This window comes from Pholcus phalangioides, unplaced genomic scaffold (assembly GCF_987345545.1).
Source record: "Pholcus phalangioides strain wild (caught in Gottingen) unplaced genomic scaffold, Ppha-v1.0 ptg000007l_1, whole genome shotgun sequence".
NCBI lineage: Eukaryota > Metazoa > Arthropoda > Arachnida > Araneae > Pholcidae > Pholcus > Pholcus phalangioides.
The window spans coordinates 41,945,240-41,961,960 of NW_028301600.1; the positions used below are offsets into that span (position 1 = coordinate 41,945,240).

Below are 16,721 nucleotides of genomic sequence, written 5' to 3' on the forward strand. Positions count from 1 at the left end.
GAAATTGTCATATATTGTCCTCTTACTTTTTTTTAATACTGTGGCATGGTTACTTTACTACCAGTTATAATCTCACTATCCATAAGATTGTGAAGTGTGTGATCTTAATCACATCACCATTTTAATTGTTGTTGTTGTTGTCACTTTCATATTGTAAAGTTTTTACAAAATTCAATGTCATTGCTTTATTATGTAAATTAGTTTTAATATACTTTTGCTGAGATGGTCTGGTCCAGGAGTTCGATTGTGCTACACTTCCTTTTTCAGGATAAATACCTGGAGACCTGACGGTCATGGTCACATTTGTCTACCACCACTAGTGTACTTTCTTTATCGGCTCGTGGTGAGTCGCCTGTCTATCTGTCTGGCAGTATGCTGCTAAAATAATAAATAGAAATGGGCTAGGCATGTCACTGGCTGGTTCCGAAACGTCACGTCTTCTCATGATCATGATATGGTACTAGTCATCTGCTACTTTGTTTGATGCTGATTGTAGTCCCAGCTTTTGGTTCTAGTCATCCACTATCTGTGCCCGAGTGGTATGGTGGTAAGATGCTCGTCTACCATCGTGAAGGTTGTTGTCAGGGTCCCGGGTTCGAACCCAAGGGAGGATATAGATAAGATATTTTCCCAAACCAACTCGAGGCGACCACCGATAGACAGCACCTTCACTTCCAACCCATCTCACTAATGGCAGTAAATTGCAATATAGCGATATGGCCAGAGTTGGTGTTTGGTGAAGTAGTCATCCACTATCTTGCTTGGTGTTGATCGCCGTCCCAGCTCTTACTGTCAGGCCTACTGGTTTCCTGTTTTGCCACACTGAGCTTTGTCATCGGATTGTGACCTTGCCAGCTCCTTTCAAGGTCAATGATGTCACAGACTGTGTAGTTTGAGTATCGCCATCTACCTTCCACCACCTTTTCGGACTGTGATATTTTTTCAGACTTGCATGTGGACCGGTATCATTATTTGAGAATTCTTTTATTGAGATAGATGGCTTTTTTTTTCAGCCCAAGATATCGAAGAAACATTTTATTCTCTGGATATTGTGCTGAAGTGAACTCGGAAAGAAAAGTCATCTTGTCTCCGCCGGGACTCGAACCCAGGCCCTCTTGCATTGTTTCTTTGAATTCTTCTATTGTTAATTGTTTGATTGTAATTTACATAACCTCTGTTAAAATTGTTAATAAATTACTTATTAAAATTTAAAATCTCTTTTGAATTATTTGTCTCTAAGTTTGTATCTTTTGCACCAATTTTCTGGATCAGAACCTGGGTTGTACGCAGGGACGTTCAGACAATTGATGAATTTATGAGGAACAGGCTAAGCCCTTCAGAGTGCTAATAATCTTCACTATTTTCTCAAAAACTGTATAATTTTATGTATATAGGTTTTATTTCCATGAAAATTATTATAGCTGCCACCAGAGGTGTATGCAGGACCAACCATTAAAGGGGCACATCAAGTTTACGAGAGGGCGCACAAGAAATCTCTTCCAGAGAAATTTTGTGTTACTAACTATTGAAAGTATGGTATTTTAAGTTTAAAAATTGATTAAAACACATATAAAAGAATTTTCTTTCGATATTTTGATTTTTTTACAAAAATAGCCACCTGGCAGTCCAGGGGTTAGGCAGCTCATCTCCGACAGGTCTGGGTTTGAATCCCGGTTCAAGCATGGACATCTACTAACACTAACAAATTCCCTGGACAAATCATGCGGATCCCTTTGGAACACGTGAGGATCAAGTTATTGAAAAAAAATTCTAATTTTTAATAATCTTGGGAGAATATATATATATATATATATCATGGGTCACCATACTCTGCTATTTTTTGTTATTATGGAAAAATAATTTAATTTCAACATTCCAAGTTCTTCACTTCTACTACCACGAATTCCATGTCCTGGTGTTTCAATAAAGATGAGAAAAATAATACTATGCTGACTATAATTTTGAATGAAAAAAATTATTTAAATATGTATGAGATTACGACTTAACAAGTGAGTGCAAAATAGAAAAATACAGTTTTCGTAATTTCTTTGACTCTATTATATCCAGGTAAAATTAACAAACGACTTGATTTAATTTTTAATTTAATCCAAAGTTCAGCAATTTTGAATGATTTCATCTATATTTTCCATCTTTTATTGCACAGTTTTCCCTCACATTTTTTTGCATTAAAATGTGGAAATTGTATCTGCTATGACAGTCGCATAAGCATCTGATTTGAAACGTTTTGCCATAGGTGTAGACAAAAAAAACATGCCACTTGAGGAATGCGATAAAGTTCAACGGTAAAAAAAAGTTAACGAGATTGAAAGTCGAAAGCTGTTAAAAGAAGACGCACCAGTGAGGACATAGCTAAGAGATGGGGTGCTATTTTTCAAAGATGGTGTGTTGGGTTATATGGAATACAATAAGTACCATCTGAGTTGTGTTTTGATTTTTATCTTTCATTATTGTGAACTATTGTCATATGTTGTTTTTGATCAACTTTAGTTAGTTTACTTTGTTTTTAATTCCCCCATTCCATATAGCACGGTTTTTTCATAAATACCCTTCTAATATATATATTTTTTAATACCATTTGTTTTAGATATAAATACCATATATCTGCCCATGCAACAAGAATCCAAATTTTATAAGAATAGAGGTTTCAGGTCCCTTATCGTATGTAAATTTTAATAATGAAAAAAAATGGTAATCCTCAAACTCTTGCACGTCCTGTATATAACTAACATGAAGAGAATTTTTTTTTTTTTTAATGAATAATCTGCAGATCATATGCAGAAAAATACAGTACGTAAAAAAATCTGTATCAGAATATGTATAAATACAGTAGACTCTTGATAATCAGGCATTTTCTGCGGGTTTTCTTCGAGCATAGAAGCAAACATATCATTCAATGTCTGTATGGAAAAGTTTGTTATTTCAATTGAGTCTTTCAAAACTGACTTTCAGTAATCCAATGATTTTGGTAATCTGGCACACTAGGATCTAATATGTGCTGGATTAGCGAGAGTCTACTGTAATAAGATAAACTACCTACCAGTATGGCATCCAGTTTCCATTTTAATTTCTGAATAAACAGTCTGATTTTCATAAGAAGCCTCTTCGTGAGAACTTTTTGATGAAGTTACTGAAACAGAGCTTTCTCCACTAACACTTGGTAATCTTCTTTTACCAAGCATCGTTACACCCATTGTTGGCTTTACAGGGGTTCTTGGCAAATCTGGAGAAAACGCCCTTTCTTCAGATTTATCAGTAATGAAAGGAAGGCTGATAGTTATCTGAGGTTTTATTCTTGTTTCTACATAATAATGTGAACTTGAAGTAGAAGCAGAGAGGACACTGCTTGAAGCATCACTGTTTAAGCTGCTATTGCTACTACTTTTCATAATTTCATTGACACAGTGTTCAGGGATAGAGCTATCACCAACAAAGTTTTTAACAGTTGTGTCAAAGATGTCTTTCTTAGTATGTGAAGACGAATGCTTCATTTCATCAGACTGACTTACACTCTCAGAAACAGAATCAGTTTGAACACCAGAAGAAATAGTGTGCACTGTTTTTTTATGAACTTTTGGTGAACCAAATATGGCACGAGCTAGCCTCGGTGAACCAAATAATTTTCTTTCATTCTGAACATTTGTGACATCTTTTTGTTCTGCCTTTTTTGTCTCTTTAGCAAGTTTTTTGCTTTTGAAAATATTTTTCTTATCTAGTTTTGGCGAATTAAGTTTTTTCATGAATTTAGGAGAGCCAAAGAGTTTGAATGAAGAATTTACCTTATTGGTAGATAGTTCCGATGTGGAAGATTTCAGAGGTAAAGGCGAAATATTTTGAAAAAGCAATGCATTGTTTGGATCTAAGTAATTACTGGAAATTTCCAAATTTTGATTCCCAATGTTTTCACTATCTTTCATTAGATCATTCCTCTGCATGTCTTTAGAAAGATAGCCATCATTATTCGCATGATCCAGAGAAGAAAATCCAATATTTTCTACACCTTTTGAAGCATCTAACTTCAGATGAGGTGTGAATAGATAATCTTCGGTTTTTGGTATGTTGTTTAATTTTTCATCAAAAGGTGTGGCAAGATTGGCATTCATTTCCAATTTCGGACTTGCAATATTGCATACTTCAGAATTATTAACTAAAATATTTTCTTTGCCATGATAAGCACTTTGTCTAGAACTGCTTTCTCTGTTTTTCTTAACTTCATCCCTACAAACATATTTTTCTGGCATAATAGACTGATTCTGCAACACCTGAGAAATATTACCAGAATCAGGAAAATACTTCATACTCTTTTCAGATGTGCATGATTTATTGAAAGATTTTAGTGATACTTGAGATACTTTATTTCTTCCATACAAACGATAATATTCTCGGTCCAGCATACTCAACTGTTTTTTTGGAGCACAACTATTATCGCCATAGCTCATAACATTGCGTGTCACAAGTGACTGAGAAGGACTTATTTTTGAAGACTTGTGACCAGATGTACAAGCGTTATGACCAACATGGCTCTCTGATGCACTACGTTGGTAACTATGAGCATTAATTTTAATTGGCCCTGAAACCTGATCATTTATTGTTTCATTACTATTTTGGTTGCTGCTCTTGTTTGATTCACAATGTTTTTTGGCCCAGTGATTAAAAGAGTCAGATATTTTGGCAACATATCCTGGTGAGGGAATATTTTTGAATGTCATATGTTTAGCACAAGAATTTGACACTACATTAGGTTGAGCTAGATTACTGTACGAAACTGCCATTCTTGCAACAAGGCCAGGGGAAATTTCTTTAGCAATTGGCTTTTGCCTTCCTAAGGAAGCAGTTAGAATGTCATGTTCTTCATCAGGCTCTAACCATGGATTGATAAGAATAATTTCTTTGCTCAGCTCTGTGTTGTTGTATGGATATGAAAATTCATTGTCTGAAGTTCCACAACTCGGTTTTTGTGATGAAAAAGTTTTTTCATTTGGAAATGATTTAGCTTCGGAGCAGCTGAAAGATCTACTATAAGAACTGTAAATATTTTTCTGTTCACTGTGTGGGATAGAATGAAGATTTTGGGCCTTATCTTCACTTGATGGAGTGTCAAAATTACATTCAGTGATATAGTCATGAACTTCAGTATTTCCGTCCCTTGTGCCTCCTCTAGATAGTATTTGTTCATCATACACATGAACTTTTTGCTTCATCTTCCTTTCATTTTCAGAATAAATGTTTTTACTTTTTACATGAGAATTCCCAAAATATTTTTTCTTTTGAAATTTATCATAGGACCGTTCAAATGGAAAAGATGGGTTAGGAGAATTTTCGAAAGCACTGCATTTTTTATTAGCAAATGCTGAATCTGCAGCTCTTGAAAGATCATCGCTATCCTCACTTTCACTATAAAAATTACCTGGAATGATAAATATAAAAATTAATTTGTGTGTGACCAAAAGTTTGTATTTAGAAATTGCAGTATAAAATGTAATCATACTCATAGATCCTCATTGAAATTAAGTCTGGAAATATAATTTTAAATTATATCTTACAACATGCATTCACAGCTTTAGTTAAATAACATCAATTAAAATGATAAAAATAACTTTAATGTGTAATCTGAAAAAAAAAAAATTAGTAAAAACACTGAAAACATTACGTAAATAGAAAAATTGCTGCCTTTGGTCTTAACCTGAAATTGTTGAAAACAATATATATATATATTTTTACCTGTATGTCCACTAACCAATGATGTTTCTGGTTTGGAAAAGCCACTAGTGGTGATATCAGCAGATGCATCATAAGCAATTGCAGCTAGACCCATTTTGTTGAGCCACCTACACAAAAAAAAAATTATACATTGAAAAATAATAACTTGTTTCCAATAATCTAATGGAATTAGTTAAATATTGAGAATCCATTTAATTGCAGATCAATATTATTTCATGAGTATAATAAGTTTCTCCACACATAAGTTTCTCCAGCATGCATGTATTTACCAAACCACTAAAGAAGTTATTTTGCTCAGTGTCAGTATTTTTTAAAAATATTTATCTTATTTTTTTAAATCTAACAAAGTAAAGTAAAATAAATAAATATTGGATGTTACTGTTTACTACAGCTTATATTATAAAGTAATTAAACATAGATATGAGTAAAAAATAATTAAAAATTAATTTTTTAAGACGTTTCTCCATTTTAACCATGAATTTTATTATTGAATTTTTTTAAATAAATTTTATTCATTTATTTATATTTTCATGATTTAAATTTTAATACATAATCCTAATGGATGCAGTTGTTTATATTTGTGGGGTATGGTTGTTGTTCATGACTCAGAATAAATAATATGATACAGATGAATAGAGAATGCTGTATATTAAATGTAATAACATGACCAAAGCAGTTGGTTATTATGCAATGCATAATAATAATTTATTCCATTTACTATAACATTGATTTAATTATAGCAGACTAAAACTGATTTCTCAAGTTATATAGCAAAAATTTTCTGTGAGTGTATGAAAATATAGTGTATATATGCACTATATTAAAATATAGTGTATATTTTAATATTGTGTATATGCTTCTTCATTCCATTAGCCAACCAATGTAGAAAGTTGTTTAAATGAATTGAAAACTTTATCAGCTTTTAGTATCTGAATTGCAAAAACCAAAAAATAAAAAATAGTAAAAGTCTCACTTGCTTAAATCCGCTTGTGTTTCTGTAGCAAAGTAGAACACAGCAGATTGATGGCAAATTTTGAAGCAACTAAATAAAAAAAGAAAATTTTTGGCATCAAGAAAGATATTTCGAACTTTAAAAAAAAGTACTCAAACAATAAATTATGGCCACATAATCAAATGTCTGCACTAAACAAGGTACATTAGAGTATTGTTAATCCAGGTCTTGCAAGTTGGAGTTTCTGAATGATCCAAGGTGCTGAAATATTTTGAGAAATTCTTTTTCCCCCCACACACAAAAAACCTTTTTTCTTTCCAAGTGTACATTTTGTTTCATTTCTCCCAAGAATGTGATTAATTTCAGTTGGAAGAGGTCTTGACAGTCCCAGTCAGTAACGAATTAAGAAGTACAGAACAAAATTAAGGAAACAACTCAGAAAAATTATTTCATCAAATATATTAACAATGGGTTTCATTTCAAATGCAGTTGGGACACAAAATTTGAAAATTTTTCTAAAAAAACATAACAAACAACCTCTTCCATTACTTAAAATTTCATTATTGATGAATTAAAATTTCACATGTGGAATATATGTGGCTGCAGACTATATGCTATTTTCCTGAAAGTAGTGAACTTTGCATCAGAGAATTACATCACTGAAAATACTACACAGAAAATTATGGTAATCATTTTCAATAACATTGTAAATATATTTCTCCCAATGCTATTCTTTAATAGAAATACACAGTGGAACCTCCCATAAGGGATATTTCCGATTAGCAAACACCTCCTTTTAACAAACAATTTTTTAAAATTACATCAACTGGCTTCAATGCATTCAACACTATCTATTAATAGATACTCCCCAAACTAATTTTGTCCTCCCAAAGGCATTCGTTATAGAGGATATACTGTATTACAAAAAAAAAAAACCATACCATTACACCAAAATCTTTGAAACAATAAAAAGTGTTAATGAAATGAATAACACTTTCTCAAATTTTGTGGGTTTAACAGTAGTTAGTTATGCACTGAATTCAAATTTTATTGTCAAGAAAGTGTAGTGCTTCTGTTGATATGACAGTAGCACAATTTTTTTTCCACTTTTTGTCTTCAAATGTCAATAAGTATGGTAGAAAAGAGAGTAAAACATGGAGCAGATATTAATACTTGTTCTATGAAATACTGTTTGGAACTGATTCATAAAAATATGTGAATTGAACTAAGGATTCATAAAATTGATAAGACTGATATTTGTGGGATGACAATCTATTTATAACCTCCACACCTTATTTCTAGAAAATAATAAAATTACTCTAAACCATCATTTTAAAATTATCAATGTAACCTGCAGAAAATAATCAGAATAAACAATTTTTCAGTCCATAAGTATTGAACAATGATTTTCACATTCCATAAGAAAAACCTTGTTTTCAATAATGTACTACAGTAGAACACTCTCGATAACGGACACCCTTGGAAAAAAGCTTTGTGTCCACTAACGGAGAGCGTACATTTAGAGAGGTTCCACTGCATCATGGAAAAGCTCATGGATTCTCTGCAAAAAAGCTCAAATTCTAAGTTGTAATTAAAAAGTTTTTTGATGATTTTCAATAAATATTGAATATTATAAATCTTTTTCCCATGTAAGGATAGCAGAGGTAAATTAGTTTAACATACAAAAAATCTGTCTTCAGCTGAGTGTACAACAATCGTATCTCATGACTGTGAAAAGCTATTTCTTTAGGAAATTTATGAATGGAAAAAAATATTATTCTGCAGATATAGTTTTCTACTTTTCTCGAAGAAATTGTTTCCAAAAAAAAAAAGTTTTAATTATAAAGTTGATTTGCTTAAGATATTGGGAATATTAAAAATAATTTTTATAATATTTATGTACAAACAAGTTTCTCAACGGAGGTAATGGGAAATAATGGTGGTTATGCATGATTAGTTTTGTCTTTCACTTTCATCTCAGTTGAAAAACATACTAACAATTTCTTAGTTCTACATTCCGTAGCAGGTGAAACGGTTGAACCAGGCAAAAATATAAGGCATTCAGCTTTGTCATCCTAGATTTTAAAAAAAAGAAGTAAATTTCCATTAAATAAATATAAAATTAAAATATGTAATTAACAAGACAGTGCGAATGGTGTAAAAAAATTTTGAGCAAATTTATTTCTTCGCACTGAAGAGAAAAAAAATTAAATTAATAAAGTATGCTACTTTTAAAAAAAGACAATCAAAAATTATTTCCATCACTTTAAGAAACACCAGTACAGCTTGGTTTTTTTCCAGAGCTTGTAGATATATATTCAAAATCTAAAAAATATGTATATATAACAGACTTTGATTTAATGAATTCCTAGATTAACTATTTTTTAAGAAGTTTCTGCACTTATATTTACGTTAATTCAGTCCAATATAATGATTTTCCTCAATTTAACAAATAAAAAAAGGTTGGATTTAACAGATTTCCAAAATAAGGGCTCGCGACTGTTTATACTAATAATTTTGAAAACAAATGGGGGAAAAAGTGGGGGTTTCTCATTTTTTATCCCCAGATCATATATCTGTTTACTAGCATTACAAATTCAAGTTTATAGTACACAATAAGGCTGACAAATTTCATAAAACATTTTAGAAATACTGTGGATCATAGATAACAGACTAATATGGACAAAGGGTTGTCCACTAAATTGAAAATCAGTTAAATCACAATTTTGTTCAAAACACAGCATATTAGAAACATTATCTTACAACTATGTTAACACCTGAACAATTAAAGAATAAAATATTTAAATTTTGGTAAAGTTTCATTAAAAGAATTGAAAAATAACAAAATATAATGGTACTAACCCTTTATATTGTCAGGCTTCATTTTTTGATAAAGTCTCTGTAATTAATACTTTCACTTTTATTACAATCACAGTCAGATTTGAAGAAATTCATTTATTTTTTGTTTTTATCTAAGAATGGATAGCTTTTTTGATTTCTCCAGCGATGAATATCATATTTGTTTTTAAGAATGTCTATTATGATACTATTTGTGCCTAAAGAAGGCAAATCAATCATTTTTCCCCCTATCATTTTTGTGACACCATTGTCATTTTCTGTACATAAGGGCTAACTAAACTGAGACCTTCAGTTTATTGCTGAATCCAAGCAACAGTGTTCAATATTTTTCTTCCCATATGTCTCGCTGAGAAGTTGGTCTGGTAACAATCTTTTTTCTAGAATTTGACACCTCTGAATAGCCTTTGGTACAGTAGCCAAGTATCGATGAGAGAAGGAAGCAGGCCCATTTTCTGGGCTGTGTGGGTGATGGTGGTCAGTCCCACACTTAGATATCTCTCTGAGATGGGAAGTGGGGTGTGTCTGGTCAGTTGCATAGTGGCTACTGCCCTGGGGTATGGGTCGGTAGAGGGCTTAATGCTGAGCACTCTTGTGGCAGCCAGGAGGCAGATGTTGCCGAAGTTTCTGCTTCAACCCACCCGTTTGGGGGTAACAGGCAGTAAATCGCCCAAGCAATAGGCCTGGGTTGTTGTCAGCACAAGTAGTAGTAGCCAAGTATCATATCGACCTGGACTAACATGCTTACAAAAGGCAAATCATTCCAAATGTTCACAAAACTGTTAGCAAAGAACTCCCTGCAACATTATAACCTGAGATGAGTGCTATCCAACCAATACTGATTTCCTCTTATGAAAACACTGAATAAACAGTGCATTAACTAATAGCTCATCCTATTCATCCCTTTGAAAATTTCAAGACTTTAATCATATCCCACTAACACAGTGGTTCTCAAACTTTTGTCACACACGGCTCCCTTACCCAATTCATAATCCATCTGCGGCTACCCAGAATAGTTTAGTACATACTTTCACTTATAAAATAACCACTTCAAAGCATAAATAGGAACATAAATCAATATCTCCAGCTCACTGCGATGCCCCTGGCACAGGTTGGAGACACCCCAAGCAGCTGTGATGCACACTTTGAGAAATACTTCTCTAACACCTACTTTCTTCCTATAACAACGCATTTAAAAAAATCAAATCTTTTTTCATAACTCAAGCTCTGCCCAAAAACAAGCATTCTAGTAGGTTTTCTTTGCACCCCCCCCCCCATAAAGAGTCCTTCTGTAGGTATTGCTTCTAAAACCACACAGCATAGTCAAGACAAACTACACCACAGAAAAGAGGCAGGATGACTAAACACTATGAGACCTTTTAGTATGAAAATCTATTACCACTAAAGAACAATGTTCTTAAAATCCAAGCTGCTAATCAGTGTGAATTATCAAATCAGTTAGCTTAGTCGCATCATGAACAATTTCACTGTCAAACTGGCAAGTAAAACTTGGGATGTTAAAACCAAAATGAGCAACCACACACTTAAAATTATTCACATTCTCCATAAGATTATTGTCGATGATACAAATCAAATTCAAGTTGGTCTTGAAACTTCATGTTTTAATATAAAGTTAGAATCAAACAGGAGTAAACGAGAATCCTTCACTAAGATTTATGACTTTAATTCTCAATCTTGCAGCTTGTGCAAGCAAGTTAGCTGACAATCTTGTTAACACCTTGATTAAGTATATTAATAAAAAATTGAAATTGTGGCAGAATGGGACCGTCACTTCAACTTTTTCCGGGGGGGGGGGAAACAAAGAACATATACTCAATGTTTGTATATATATATGTATAATAGGAACAAAAATCAAGAGATGTGAAGATTTCATTCAAAAATATATACTTGAAAGGTAGTTAGTTATTTGAAGAAAAAACTAATACAAGATGGAATTTTTTATGAGAGTGAAATAGAACCTATGCAGTGGGTCGTCATCAGGGGGGACCCCATGCATAGTTCAAAGAGAGTAGGCATTTCTGAAGGGTGGCTATGCCTGATTGCATTAAAAATACCACCCCTTCAGAAATGCCTAGTCTCTTCAAACCATGCATGGGGTTCCCTCAGATGATGACCTAAACTGCATAGGTTCTATTTCACTCACATAAAAAAATCCATCACTTGTATTCATTTTTTCTTCAAATATATTTTTAATTGAATCTTTCAAGTATATATATGTGTGTGTGTATATATGTTTATTTCCTAAAGCCAGGGGGAATCGTCCCCCCAAATGATGAGCCTGTGGTAGAACTAACAAACATTTGAGAAAGTACAGTACAACTCCGATTTAAGAGAAACCAAACTTTTTTAAATGAGAGAAATTAAAATTCTCTGCTAAAAGCTCAAATTCTAAGTTGTTATCAAAAAGTTTTTTTTTGATGATTTTCAATAAAATATTAAATATTATAAACCTTTCTCCTACATTAAGAATAACAGAGGTAAATTAGTTTAACATCCAAAAACTGGGTCTTTATCTGAGTGCACAACAATTATATCTCATGACTGCGCAGAACTATTTCTTTATAAAATTTACGAATGGTCCAAAAATGTTATTCTGCAGAAATAACTATGAAAAAACTATGCTTCCAAAAAAAAGTGAGGTTTTAATTTTAAAGTTGATTTGCTTGAGATATTTGGGATATTTAAAAAAAAATTTACAATATTAGAACACATTTCTAACATAATGATTCATTCTAACATTCATTCATGTTGAAGGCCTGTGTGCTCTCTGTGGACAATTTTTTTTTAATGAGAGATCAACTGGCATTCAGACCTCAAAGTTGGAAACTACAGAAAACCAACTTCAGCCAATAACCATTGTGCCACCAAATGGCTTCAAACCTGGGTCCTCAACATATGAGTTCATCATGATGCCCACATTAACTCACAGCAGCCAATACTTCTATACTGCACAGAAAAACTCTATTGTGCCATGCTAATTAATTTTCATGCAAGTATTAATTTCTGAGAGCATGAAACAAATTACAATAAAACCTTTTTTTCAGACACTGGCAGGACTAAAAAATTCATCTGTAAAAAAGGGGTGACCATTAATCAGGGATTTGAAATGTATACATTTGTTATGTAAGGGGAAATTATTATTTGACCATAAAAGAGAGGACACCACATCTGAGTGGTGTCCGTTAAGAGGGGTTTTACTGTAATGGAATAAATAATATAATAATGATAATTTATGATAACAGAATAACAATAAAGAGATTGAAAATTTTATGTGAAAAGTAGCTTGGAGAAATACAAGTTTTTCAAGATGCGAGTAACTTATTATTGTAAGTGCCATACAGCTAAATCACAATAAATCAGAGTAAATAATAAAAGTATTTTGAAGCAAGCATGAAATCAAAAATTATAAAACAACGTTACATTTTGATCTTTGTAGCAGTAGAGGTAATGATTCTTCAATACAATCCACCTCTTTGTCCATTGAGAAACACTTGAAAAAAAAGCAGTCTTGTCCTTTTGCTTGTATAACCATCCTTGACAGTCACCCATTCCTAAATCTTTGCATGATATTCTACGATTTCCTTTAAAAAAAAGAAAATATCTGGATATAGCCGTCTTGAAAACATATCAGAAAATGTTTTTCCTGTCCATTTCTCATTTGATATCTTAAAACTAAAAAATCAGAAAGAGAAATGGAAAAAAATATTGATGAAAACAAATCAAAATATGAATTTGGCCAGTAAAAGGTTAATATAAATAAAATTAGTGTGTCTCTCTCAAATTCATGGGTGGCTTCTCATATTTGAAAATGGCACCCATCTACCTGGAGAATTTTAGATCATCAGATTTTGGTAATTTAATGTTCTAATAATAATTTGATACAAATTAAATATCACACACACAATTCCACGAATGTTAGAACTTGTAAGAGAAATATATAATGCAAATGTGTTTTTCACTTCCAAGCTGAAAGGTAGATGGCAGCAGTAATGTTTTTAAAAAAGCAATGGCTGCTGACAGAACATTGAAGTTGGACTTTGAATTAATCAAGTTCAACTACATAATACAAGAGGTATTAGACCACCAGCTCATTATGTTGTTTCTGTTGCCATCTATTTTAAAACTAATATTAAGAGAAAAACATTTTTTGAAAAATCTGTTAATAATATTGTGTGGAATCTGGATGTTGCTTTCCAATTTTTAAAAATTTTTGATTGCACTAATTACTCGCATGTCTACATTGCACAAGGTTGAACATTATTATTCTCTTGATGTACATACACAATGAAAACACAATTTGACCAGCAAGAAATTTGCATGGAAATATATACTTGTGATGGCTTGTCTTTGCAGTAACTTTCACCTCTGAAGATTCCTGCTACAACTGCCCATGAAATGTCAGAAATTAATAGACCATACATGAGCACTCAGCACGCTGATGATCAATTTCAAAAAAAAAATAAGGCACTAAAATGATTTATTTTATTTTATTTTATTTTAGAATTATGAAATGCGGCAAGCCCTGAGCAAAATAATTTAAATGTCCCGAAAGGTCTTATAAAATAAATAAATATAAATAAAGACCTCTCTATTGCTCACAGAAAATCTTCAAAAATAAACATTAAAATTTTTCTTTTTTTCTTTAAAAATATTGTAAGAATTCTCAAGATTGAAGTGAAGGTACTATCATCTTTATTATGAATTTCTGAGAAATTTAATTTGATTTCATTATTATTATTTTTTTTTGTCAAGTATTTTTTTATATTCAGATCATTTTACAGTAGAATTCAAAAATGAAATAAGAAAATTTAATTTTTGAGAATTTGGACATGTTTACTCCAATTTAAAACTGGATTTCATTTGTGCATTTTTAGCATTTATAAAACAATTTGAAGCTGCCTTTCGAACATTTTGTACACAGGGTTTCACTGTAACACAATATTTGTAAGATGGTTTCCATAATTTATTTCATAAAAATAGGTACTCACCAAACTTTGTAGTTGTTCTCTTCTGTGGTGAAACCTGAGAAAAGCAAATTTTCACCAATAAATTAAAAATCTGAAAGTACTCAGAAATGATATACATAAATTATGTGTTACTATGTAAAAATAAAAAAAGAGAAATAATATTTGGATACATTTTGCCACTCTAATTGTCATCTAAGTAAGCTTCATTAAAAACACCCAAAACTCTAATCAATTTTATTATTTGAAACAACGTTAGGTTTTCGAAAGAAAAAAATGTTTAGACATTTTAACAATCATTTTAATTCCTACATGAGAAAAACATTTAATAGAACAGAAATTTGAGATAATCAGGTACTCTTCCAGGATGTGATATTAAGTCTTTATCTGAAAAACCAATATTTACATTAAAATTTATTATAAAGTGCCTATTATTATAAAAGTAAATAGGTGATTACTTGTACAGAAATTTCTTCACACATTTGAAATTTAATGTGGTACACAATTCCTCCTCATAAATGTATTCAGAAAAACAGCAGTGATTTCTGGTGTATAAGATACCAGAATGTATAAGCTATACCAAAAAAAAGCTGAGAAAAAAGTTGTCATGGTAATTCTGTGACTTTTTACACCCTGCCGCCTTGTAAATAAGTTGCATATACCTTTCAAGACTCAAAACAAAAAAACACCACCATTTCAATAGAATGAAATGTTGTAAACATCACTGCATTTTGTTTCCTCACTCACACACCATGAGTTTACAACTTGACATATAACTTTTGAGTCTAAAATTTTCCATTTTTACCCTGCTTTAAGAACACTAACAGAACTGGGCAAAAAAATACAAAATCATACCACCATTAATAAGAAGATAATGGGCAATGTGCTTGATCATGAAGGCTGTAGGCTTGAAAGTCTCTTACCAATAGTAAGCTATCTCATTCTTTGAATCCGAGCTTTCTATTTTGTTACTTGTAAAAAAAAATTTCCCCTATTAAAATGTTATTGCCCATGGCTTATTCTAATTCATCTATGTGTCCGTAAGCACTTTCACTAATATTCATCAAAAATTGCATAGGCAAAAAAGAATATGTTGTCCTCCTGTCAAGAAAATTTACATCCTCACTCCTAATACAAAGTTTGAAATTGGAATTACTGACCACAACAAAAGCATTCATCTTGAGAATGCCTCTGTCCAATCTACATCAAATTTGACTGTGCTAACACACTATTTATAGATACGACCTTACCTTACAGCGGTGTGCACAAAGGGGACAGATTGTAAGGGAACAAGAAAAGAAAGACTAGTTCTTGGCCAAAGTCTCTCCAAACTGTTTTGTACTACTAACCTTTTGAAAAAAAATTATTGTCCTGCTCCTCATGTTAACTTCCTATACTAGTACTAGCCACTTCCACTCTAATCCATTCCAGCATCCCCTTACAAGAAGATATTGGCCAATTTCGGAAGCACTGCTTTAAGTTAATAGAAGATTAGTTAACCGCTGTCGTGGTCAAGTGATCATAGTGATGGACTTGCATCGCGGAGACCCGGGTTCGAGTAACACCGTCGCCACAGTGGTGGTCGACCGAAGTTGGTTTTCTGTGGTTCCCAACTTCGAGGCGCAAATGCGAGCCGATCTCTCCGTCAAAAAGTCTTGCCACAAGAGAGCAACAGGCCTACAAACAGTACAAATATTCAGTCACTACACATCACTCACTTCACTTCTGAGATATAGATGGCAGCACTGAAAAATCACACACAACACTATATATGCACTCATACTGTTAGGTACACACAGTTACAATTCCGGCACAACTCACTAGGTAGAAAATTGCCTATGGCGATAGGCCTGAATTGTGCTCGGATTGAAAAAAAAAAAAGCAGAATAGTTAAAAGGTCTCAACTAAGAACTCATGAATACTCACAAAATGGAAAATTAAAAATGTTTGAGAGAAAAACTTGCAACACAGCAGAAAAAAAACTATTGAATCAGCCAAGACTTTGAATTAGTTGCAACTTTTGAAACTGTATAAGCTTCAACTTCATGATGAGAAATTGCAGAAATTACAATAAATCCAAGTTTTAATGAGTTCAGTCATGTCTGTTCATGTCAACGTCTGTTTTACTGCCGTAACTGTGAAATTCGATTGCGCAGTTTTTTTTTTTTGAGACAAGGTGACTTGAGGAT

The 16,721-nt window shown here is 32.3% G+C and overlaps 1 protein-coding gene across 2 annotated transcripts in view; it reads right to left on the reverse strand.

Annotated features, from left to right (window-relative positions):
• cnk (connector enhancer of ksr) overlaps positions 1-16,721 on the reverse strand; it is a 77,958-nt gene that overhangs the window by 9,867 nt on the left and 51,370 nt on the right. For both annotated transcript variants that reach the window (XM_089233246.1, XM_089233245.1), the window contains exons 14-19: positions 14,557-14,590; positions 12,989-13,149; positions 8,690-8,766; positions 6,713-6,781; positions 5,740-5,846; positions 3,059-5,425 (exon numbers count right to left, since the gene is read on the reverse strand). In XM_089233246.1, the coding sequence (XP_089089372.1) occupies positions 3,059-5,425; positions 5,740-5,846; positions 6,713-6,781; positions 8,690-8,766; positions 12,989-13,149; positions 14,557-14,590 (2,815 nt within the window). The remainder of the gene's footprint in view (positions 1-3,058; positions 5,426-5,739; positions 5,847-6,712; positions 6,782-8,689; positions 8,767-12,988; positions 13,150-14,556; positions 14,591-16,721) is intronic.